At 40.4% G+C, this 10,392-nt stretch overlaps 1 protein-coding gene across 1 annotated transcript in view; it reads left to right on the top strand.

Moving 5' to 3' along the window:
- LOC119422585 (septin-9) overlaps positions 1-5,203 on the top strand; it is a gene marked incomplete in the record, with an annotated part of 51,551 nt that extends 46,348 nt beyond the window's left edge. The window contains 2 exon segments of the mRNA XM_037689966.1: positions 1,649-1,700; positions 4,874-5,203. Of these exon segments, the coding sequence (XP_037545894.1) occupies positions 1,649-1,700; positions 4,874-5,090 (269 nt within the window).
- Positions 5,204-10,392: the final 5,189 nt, after the last annotated feature.

The raw sequence follows: 10,392 nt of genomic DNA, 5'->3' as shown, positions 1-10,392 counted from the left end.
TGTATATATGTATATATATGATCACAAAACTGAAACTGGCAGAGCACGCTGAGTCAAATGAAAACACCGTCAGCACCACCTACTGGAATCTGTGAGTGGATGCATACATGGGAGCTAGTATGTTTAATTATGACCCATCCACAATAAATTCAAACGTGTGTTTGCAGTTTTTGTTTAAATGACTGAAGATTGATGTCATGTCATGACTGGCAGAAGAATCTTTGAAATAAATCAGTCTAGATTCCAGATTAAAACGAGTCTGTGTAAACATAATTTTTGCAGATTCACATAAAAAGATTCACCCAAACTGTTTAAATACCAGATTTATTTTGACTGAAGCGCCAAAGAGTGCCTGATTAATGACTGCAATATGAAACTCATCAAATTCCTCCATTAAACAATAACTGAGCTAATGTAGGTCAATAAAATGAGACCAGGAGGCACAAACTCATAAAACAGAATCTTATTATTCATATTATATTGGCTTGTTGTTGCATTTTCTTTTAGTTTGTTCTCAGAAAAAAAATATCCTTTAAAGGACTTCTTTGGATTTATGAACCCGTTTAATGTGAGATTCCTTGATCTCTGTAGAGCTGAGAGGTGGAGCGTGCAGGCTGTGAGAAAAATGCAGCTGTTGTCGCTCTGGCGGCACAAACCAAGCAGCAGGAGGAGAGACGGAGCTGCTGCAGGCCTCGGCGTTAACGGGAGGTGTGGCGCTGGAAGCGATGGCTCGTTCTGCTTAGGCCTGTTGTGATAAACAATAAATCAATTAATCGCATGATAAATGAAAATTATCAACCTCATTTTCATTTATTGGCTTTATCGTTTCTTGGTGTCTCTCTCTTTCTATTGAAGACACTGGATGACAAAAAGCTCAACTCTGGTGCTCTTCACTGAAAAAAAGATACTACAGTCAAAACGAATCAACATTTCTTTAAAAATTTGACAGTTACTATCCATCCATCCATTATTTTTACCCGCTTCTTCCATTTTTGGGTCACGGGGGTCGCCGGTGCCCATGTCCAGCAATCACTGTGCGAGGGGCGGGGTACACCCTGGATGGGTCGCAAGTCCATCACAGGTTGACAATTACTAATTATTGTTAAATTTCAAACAATATTATCATTTATCACAATAATTTCTGAGACAATTAATCGCCCAGCAAAATTTGTTATCGTGACAGGCCTATTTCTGCTCACCTCCAGCACGTTCAGTGAAGCAGGACAGCTGTGAAACCCACACAGGAACGTATCTGCTTCTGCAGCGGCAGCTGAGGAGCATGTCCCTCCATGCCTCTAATCAGCGCTCGCAGGCCGAGCAGCCATTCCCCTCTCCTAGCTTTCAAAGTGGATTTAATTTCCTGCTCTGGATTTCAAAGCTTTTACATAAACAGCTCCCTCCTTTCTTTAATTTCATTTCCAAGCCCTTGACATAATCTCTAATTCAAACAGCGGCGACTTGTCACGGGGAGTTTGTTAAAACGCTCTCCACTCCGGAGGAGAGATGAGATGTATTTAACTCCTCCTCTGAGGAGGAGAAGAAGTGTTCTAGTTGACTTGATGCTGCCATCTTGTCGTGGTTTAAGGTTTGAGCCGATGTGGAGGAGATTCAGACATTTATCACTTTCTTCTCTTTTTTTTTTTTGCAGTTGAGAACGTCGCTCATTGTGAGTTTGCTTTCCTGCGGGACCTCCTCATCAGGTGGGAATTTGTGCTACATTTAAGTTATTCCATGGTGTATGATGAATAAAACATTTTATTGACCAAGTCTTCATTTTGAGTTGGCGCTGAAATTAATTTTGAGCATCTTCGAATCGATTCAGTTCTCCTTCCTTCCAAAAATCAGTAGAAATTCCTTCAGTTGTTCTGCGTTCCCTCCGAGGGTTTTAGCACAAGCCTTTCAGCTGGAGAAGCTTTTTCCTGCTTTATGAGGGAAAAGACGTGTCCTGACCCAGCTGTGCTCTCAAACTACAAACAGAAAGCAAAAAAAAAAATTCTTATCATCATTTTAAACAAAGTAAATGTTACTCAATTTGAGATTTTTAACAAGTAGAACTTTATTTGGAAAATTCTAGTTGAGTTGAAAGTCACACCACAGCACTAAAATAGGACATTTTAATGACCCTGGTTTCACTGTTGTTGTTGTTGTTGGGTTTGCTCAGTCCTCACGTTGTAGCTGGCTGCAAACTATGAAATGGATTTCCTGAATGTGAGGCAGGTCTTATTACTCTGGGTTCATGAGACACACTTCAGTTCAGGAAATCCATTCCATAGTGTGAAGCCAACATGCATCATGGATCGGAAATATCGGCAGGTTGGATTGGAAAAATCTGATACGTAAATCATGCTGGTATTGGAGCCCAATACCAATACTGGATTGGATCAGCCCCATCCCTAATTATTATAGATTATTATAACTCATTATTATAGAAAATATAATCTCATCAGTGTTGTTATTCTTGGCCTCTTGGATCCATAGAAAGTTTGTTGTCAATTATCTTAAGTTTTATTTTGACAGCTTCTGTATATATTATAAAAAGGTAGTGAAGTATGTGTGTGTATATTAAATTTCATTTTTAATTTTCCCATTATTTGAGGGGAATATATATATATATATATATATATAATTTATTTCCCCCCCCCCCCAAATACCGTATTTTCCACAGTACACATTACACCGCACTATAAGTCGCATCAGTTCAAATAAGTAATAAAGTGGAAAATTCCATAAATATGTAGTTTCGCCGTATACGTCACATCTATTATGCGTCACTGCTGGCGCATCGCGTTTGTTATGCGTCACTGCTGACAACCCGGAAATGTGGGCAGGTGTTGTGCCAAAATCAATGGGCTGCCAATTGACGGCCGCAGGAACGTGCACGGGAGGACTTTAACAAGACTTTAACAAGATTAACACCTCAAAACAATTGTTTGTTTGCTCAAAATTATAGTAAAGGTGTGTCTCTGTCTAACTTTTGCTAAATAAATTAACTTTGACGGTCAAATCAGCTGCATTTCGCCAGGGCTGTGCAGCGAAATTTAGCTGATTTGGTTGCTCCAGGCAGACAATGGTGGCAGACTACAGCAAGCCAATTGTGTCATTAATAGCCACTTTTACATATTGCATAACAAAACTGTATGTCATACTACTTGACTGCCATCTAGTGGCTGAAAATGGTAGTGTTCAATCTTTTTCAGTCAGAATGAATGAAAACGGTCATATCTCAGCCAAAAATGGTTTTAGAAATATGGGAAAAAATCCATAAATATGTTGCTTTGGCTTATAAGTTGCAGGGCATGCAAATTATACAAAAAAATAAATAAAACACGACTTATGCAATAAAAAATACAGTAAGACTTATCAGCGAGTTTTATTTCTCCCACCAAAGACCAAAAAAACAGTCCTTCATGCTTTCATGACCTCTTGCTCGTGACCAGCATGGTGGTCTGAGTATTCTTGTGACGTGTAAACAAGTGTGTGTTAAGGGCCAGACATATCGTCTTACATTAAAGCCCAACAGTCAACAAGTGGTCACGTGGTTGCAGGACGTTTGTTTTTGCACAAACCTTTCATAGTCCCCGAGATGCAGACGTAGAGCTCCTGGAAAACTCCTCTCGCTGCAGTATAGTATACATCTCCACTTCATCCCTGCGACTGCCGTTTGGCTACCAGTCTGTCATAAAGCAAGCGCCCCACTTTTTGAACAGACAGACTCCTCCATATTCAGTGTCTGCACGATCTCCAGCCAGGAGTTTTTGTCTCTTTGACTAAGTGTGTTTGAAGAGTGATACAGCTGAATTTCTGAGTGCATTTCCGCATTGACAAACACGCCCACAAACTTCTGACCAATCACACAATACTTGGTGCGTACGCCTGCGAGAAAAAATTTGTACCTGACCTTGTATCAAGAAGGGGCAGAGCTACTCTGAGAACAAAATGACGTGATTTTTGTCACGCAACTACGTCCATGAGATCAGATTTCACCGCTTTTGATGGAGTATGCAGGGCCCTTTCGTCTTAGAATCAAGACTGACCGTGGCCTCATGCCCAAACCACGACTTTATCATGCCCACAGTTGAGTTGTGCTAATGTGGCCTGATCTTTTGCGTGTACCTGTGTGTTGATGCAGTCTGAAGTCCCGGAGGTGTACTCAAAGAAAAACAGTTTTGAGTACTAAGCACGCAGCAGCGTCATTATTGCCTTTGTATTTAAGGAGATTTTCCACAAATGCAGCGATTTATCCCTAACAGGTCCTGCAGGTGAGGAGAGCACCGCAGTGTTTAATGTGAAGGAGCCACAACTTCACAGCAGTTTGGTCCACTTCAGGATTCTATTTTGTCTTATGTGAAAAAACTACATCAAGTTGCAAATACGTGAACTTTGACCAATATCTTGTAATAACTAAACTGCAGTTAAGTGATCTTTTTATTTGTACGTCTTTCAAAACGCTTTATTAATGCACCCGTCGAGAGACGGATTTATTTTGGCATCATCTTCATACATTCAAAACCTTTTTTTCGTCCCTCCCATAACTTCTGATCCATTCAAGATAATTTAATGAAACTTGATACAAATTTGTAACTCCAATACACGAGGAGGTGCTGTTAATCTTTTAATTTCCCAAGTTTCAAGGTCACAAATCAAGGTCAAATGCTATACAAGGACTTGTCTCTTCTGGACTGTTGCTTTAGTTTGCTGTATTGCTGTATAATAGTTTGTCAGCAGGCGTATACAGTGCCAAATGTGGTACTTTTTTATTATTTTGTGATCATTCTGTTTAGATATTTCTTTTTTTACTTTTTGTTTGTACCATTTCTGAAAAATGTTGCAAAAGCACTAACCTCCAAGGGTCTTCCTTCTTCTCTCATTGCAGGACGCACATGCAGAACATCAAAGACATCACAGGCAGCATCCACTACGAGACTTATCGCGTCCGCCGGTTAAACGAGTCCAACGCTCATCTCATGTCTCAGCCGTCTGACCACCTGACTGCGCAACCGAAGGCCAATGGTCAGCTGGAGGTGCAGCCTGGAGCCCCACAGGCCAACGGAATGGCTCCTCAGCACGAAGCCCTGTCCCACGAGATGTAAAGGGTGGCATCGGCTTCTGGTATCAGGACACAGACGGGCATAAACACATACACAGACGTGAACCAGCTCACTCCTCGTGGTGATGATCCTTTCAAATAGATTGGTGGACCTCCAATGTCAGATACACAAAATTTTCTGACCGTTATTCTCATCATGTCAGTTCTGATCAAAAATAGTTTCTTATTGTGATCAATATAACAAAAGTTGTCAGATTTTTTAAGATTATTCTTGATTGGATACCTACCAAACAAACAGCTTCCTGTACACAGAACATTTAACCAATAACGAATGATATCAAATGAAGCAATATTAATTTCATGTCAGCTGTCTGTTTGTTTTGTGCTGTGGTGTATAGTGTGTATAGTTACCATGGTTACAGTAGGGACATTTAGAGATATAGAAATTTATGGTGTTCAAGATAAGACGTCGTGGACACCTCCGCACTGTGAAACGAAAAAGAATGCAGCGCTGATGTGGAGCAGTTTGCAAAAAAAAAAAAGAGCCCTCTTGTCATTCTTTCCATTGTTACGATGTTTTAACAAACTTTTTTTGTGAAATCTTACCGTCTCATTCTAGATATTGCCAATCGTGTTGTGTTTCATCTTACATTGCTCATTTACGGTTGTAATTTTATTGCTTTACGTTAATGTTCTAATATTGTGTAACATGGGGGTGCAGTTTTGTCCATTTTTCTGACTGTAAATCAAATTAAAAAACTTTTGTTCATTAAAAAAAAGCACATACATTATAAAGTGTTTACTCCTGAGTAGGTATTATGTGATGTTTAATGTAATCCATTTGATTCCACTTTGATTCCTCCGCTTGGCTTCCTGATATTTGTCTTAAACAGTGATGAAAAATGTATGTCGAGATTTTTTTCTGTTCATTTTCACTGCATGTTCCCTACATTTGAGATGGCACTGTGTCTAGCATCAAACACTTTATTAATCCTGCAACACATGAATAATATGACATCATTGTACTGCAGATGTTTGTGTTATGGCTAAGCATTGATTTGTGTCTAAAAACTTCAAACAACTGTCCATGAAATAAGGCATTTTAGCATCTAAAAAGTTCCTATTTTTGATATCACAAAAACTCAAGGGATGTTTTATAGAATAAATCTATTTATACCATTCTGAATTTCAAGTAAGAAGTTGAGTTTAACCAAAACTCTTTTCTTAACAAAATATAAAAAATAATGTCTAGATGAAGTGACTGAATGAAACTTGGTTTACTGTTGTATAGTTCTTGTGTCATTACCGGTATGTCTTTGTAGACTACGATTTGGTATCTTTACTATGCTATCTCAATGAATAAAGATTGATATTTTTATTGTTTGAAGTTGATTGTCTTGATTATGTGTACAAATTCTTTAATTTTGGTGTGTGGCTAGGTGCAGGAAGGTACTTAAAGAAAAATGTGTTGCCACGTCAAAATCCAACATGGCTGCCACAACAAGTATATAGTACAGGTGCTGGCCATAAAATTAGAAAATCAAGAAAAGGTTTATTTATTTCAGTAATTCCATTCAAAAAGTGAAACTTGTATATTATAATTATTCATTACACACAAATGTTTATTTTAATGTTGATTATAACTGACAACTAAAGAAAACCCCAAATTCAGCAAGTCAGAAAATCAGAATATTACGTAAGACCAATAAAAAAAATTATATTTTTAGAAATGTTGGCCAACTGAAAAGTATGAACATGAAAAATATGAGCATGTTCTGCCCTCAATACTTAGTTGTTGCTCCTTTTGCCTGGATTACTGCAGCAATGCGGCGCGGCATGGAGTTGATCAGTCTGTGGCACTGTTCAGGTGTTCTGAGAGCCCAGGTTGCTCTGTTAGTGGCCTCCAGCTCTTCTGAATTGTTGGGTCTGGTGTATCTCATTTTCCTCTTCACAGTAACTCAGATTTTCTATGGGGTTAAGGTCAGGTGAGTTTGCTGGCCAAATGAGAACAGGGATACCATGGTCCTTAAACCAGGTATCTGGCACTGTGTGCAGGTGACAAGTCCTGTTTGAAAATGAAATTGCATCTCCATAAAGTTGGTCAGCAGCAGGAAGCATGAAGTGCTCTAAAACTTCCTGGTAGATGGCTGCATTGACCTTGGACCTAAGAAAACACAGTGGACCAACACCAGCAGATGATGTGGCACCACAAACCATCACTGACTGTGGAAACTTGACACTGGACCTCAAGCAACGTGGATTATGTGCCTCTCCTCTCTTCCTCCAGACTCTGGGACCTTGATCTCCAAAGGAAATGCAAAATTTACTTTCATCAGAGAACGTATAACTTTGGACCACTTGGCAGCAGTCCAGTCCTTTCCATCTTTAGCCCAGATGAGACGCTTCTGCTGCTGTCTCTTGTTCAAGAGTGGCTTGACAAGGAATGTGACAGCTGAACCCCTTGTCTTGCATTTGTCTGAGCGTGGTGGTTCTCGAAGCACTGACTCCAGCTGCAGTCCACTCTTTGTGAATCTCCCCCACATTTTGGAATGGGTTTTGTTTAATCCTCTCCAGGGTGTGATTATCCCTATTGCATGTACATTTTTTTTCTACCACATCGTTTCCTTCCCTTCGCCTCTCTATTAATGTGCTTGAACACAGAGCTCTATGAACAGCCAGCCTCTTGACCTTTTGTGTCTTGCTTGCCCTTCTTGTGCAAGGTGTCAGTGATCGTCTTTTGGACAACTGTCAAGTCAGCAGTCTTGTGATCTGATATGGAAGTCGATACGTAGTGTAGCTCATTTACGCATGCGCTAAAAGGAATACTTCCGGGTCGCACGGATTGCCTTTGAATATGCTAGATAAAGAAAAATATATTAGTATAATTCTGTTTATGAGTAAGAACTGTCTTTACTTAGAAAAGTACATGTTCTGTCTCCGCCGATTTTCATGTTTCTTATTTACACCACTCATATTTCCGTTAAGGCAGCACGGTGGCGCAACTGGTAGAGCTGCTGCCTCTCAGCAAGCAGGTCCTTGGTTCAAACCCCGGTCCAGGGGCCTTTCTGGGTGGAGTTTGCATGTTCTCTCCGTGCATGCGTGGGTTTTCTCCGGGTGCTCTGGTTTCCTCCCAAAGACCAAAAACATGCATGTTAGGCTGATTGGTAACTCTAAATTGTCCCTAGGTGTGAGTGAGAGAGTGAATGGTTGTTTGTCTCGTTTGTCTCTATGTGGCCCTGTGATGGACTTGCAACCCGTCCAGGGTGTACCCCACCCCTCGCACAGTGACTGCTGGACATGGGCACCGGCGACCCCCGTGACCCAAAATGGAACAAACGGGTAAAGATGATGGATGGATGGATGGATGGATGGATGGGTAAAGATAATGGATGGATGGATGGACTGCAATCCGTGCGACCCGGAAGTACACTATGGATCGTGCTTCCGTAATATATTGGGGAATGACAAGTCTTCCCCATGATTGTGTAGCCTACAGAACTAGACTGAGACCATTTAAAGGCCTTTGCAGATGTTTTGAGATCATTAGTTGATTAGAGTGTGGCACCAGGTGTCTCCAGTATTAAATCTTTTCACAATATTCTAATTTTCTGAGATACTGAATTTTGGGTTTTCATTAATTGTCAGTTATAATCATCAACATTAAAAGGAATAAACATTTGAAATATATCAGTCTGTGTGTAATGAATGAATATACAAGTTTCATTTTTTGAATGGAATTAATTAAATAAACAACTTTTTCATGATATTCTAATTTTATGACCAGCACCAAAGTCCATGCTCAATTATCCAGGTATACAATCCAACAATTTTCAGTCAGGTCTTCTGGACAGTTTCTTTTTTGTTGTTGTGCTGAAACGTTTCATAACCAGGTATACAACTGAAAATTGTTGGTTTTGAACCAGTTTGACATGACTGTCGATGAGGGAGAGGGCTGGCACTGGAGGAGGGGGCATGCCAAAGAGACTCTTAGGTCTTAGGTCTGAGCTGAGTACAGCACCTCGGACTGAAGAAGTCTCTCGGATGAGAGACGAAACGTTTCTACATTTTTTTTGCTTTGTTTTTTTTTTTTGGAGACTCTTAGGTCGTTTTCACACCAGATAGTCCAGTAGACTCGGTTCGGTTCAGGACCAGTATTCATGAGCTTTTGTTTACATTTGAGCTGGTGCGGTTGCATTCACACTGCACTGTGCAGTCGAGCCAACCTGTTGAACCAACCTATTACCCCGCTCGCCTGTGGGGGCGCTGCACCAAGAACTACTGAAAGAAACGACAAAAAAAACCTCTGAAGACACGTCCTCTTCTTCTTCTTCTGTAAATAAAAACAAAAACATAGTGGCATCAAGTTTTAGCAGTTTTAGGAGTTATATTTTGTCATTTTTCAAAAATGGACTTAGCATGAGCAGAAGATGAGACAGAAGACCATGGAGAATATTGTTTTTCCACACAAGGCAGCTGACGGCTCCATATAAGGTCAGAGAAATGGGTGTTTGTTTACCCTGTGGAGCGGGTCCGGTCTGTTTACATTCACACTGTACTCGAACCGCGCTGGAGTTCGCTTCTACCGAACCGAGACCTAGGTTTTAGCCCGGGCCAGAGTTCGCCTTTTTGTTCCGTGACAGAGTTCGATGGTGCGTTCACACCTCCCTAAACGAACCGGACTTTCAAGGAAAACGAGCTAGAGTTTGATTAAAGCGGACTAAACAGGGCTAGTGTGAATGCACCCTTAGCACCATCGTAAGCAGTGTTGCCAGATTTGGCGGTTTACCACCAATTGGGCGGTTTTCATTCTGATTTTGCGGGTAAAAATTGCTTTGGGTGGGTGGCAATAATTGGGGTGAATTTGGAGTCAGATCTGCGGTTTTTGAGTTAACCTATTAAACACATTTCAAACATCATTATTTCATAGCAAAGCTCCCCTGACCTTTCTCCATCACTGATTGGCTATTGTTATCTGCCAGGGCGTTCACAACAGAGTACTGGTGGACACCTCGTTGAATCGGCTGACCCATTGCAGTGGTACGTCGGAATGGCCGCCATATTGGATGTGGCAGAACTACTGGTCAACTGATATAAGGAAATGGACTGAACTTCATTGTTCTACAAGTGTTTAATGTAAATGCCTGTCAGTCACACATACTAATAAATGTGCAAAACAAACAGGCACCAAAGACAACATTTATAACGTTTAATGTGATTATTAAAAATGTTACTCCTTAAATGTTTAGGTTAAAGGTAAGCACTAAACCAACATGTGTATTCTTTTGAGTGTTTACAACTACTAATGTGTGTAACACTATTACTGTGGTGATAAATATAGAAATATT

Source organism: Nematolebias whitei, chromosome 16, assembly GCF_014905685.2.
Source record: "Nematolebias whitei isolate Nwh7 chromosome 16, NemWhi1, whole genome shotgun sequence".
Classification (NCBI taxonomy): Eukaryota; Metazoa; Chordata; class Actinopteri; order Cyprinodontiformes; family Rivulidae; genus Nematolebias; species Nematolebias whitei.
This window is presented reverse-complemented; position numbering and strand designations above follow the sequence as displayed.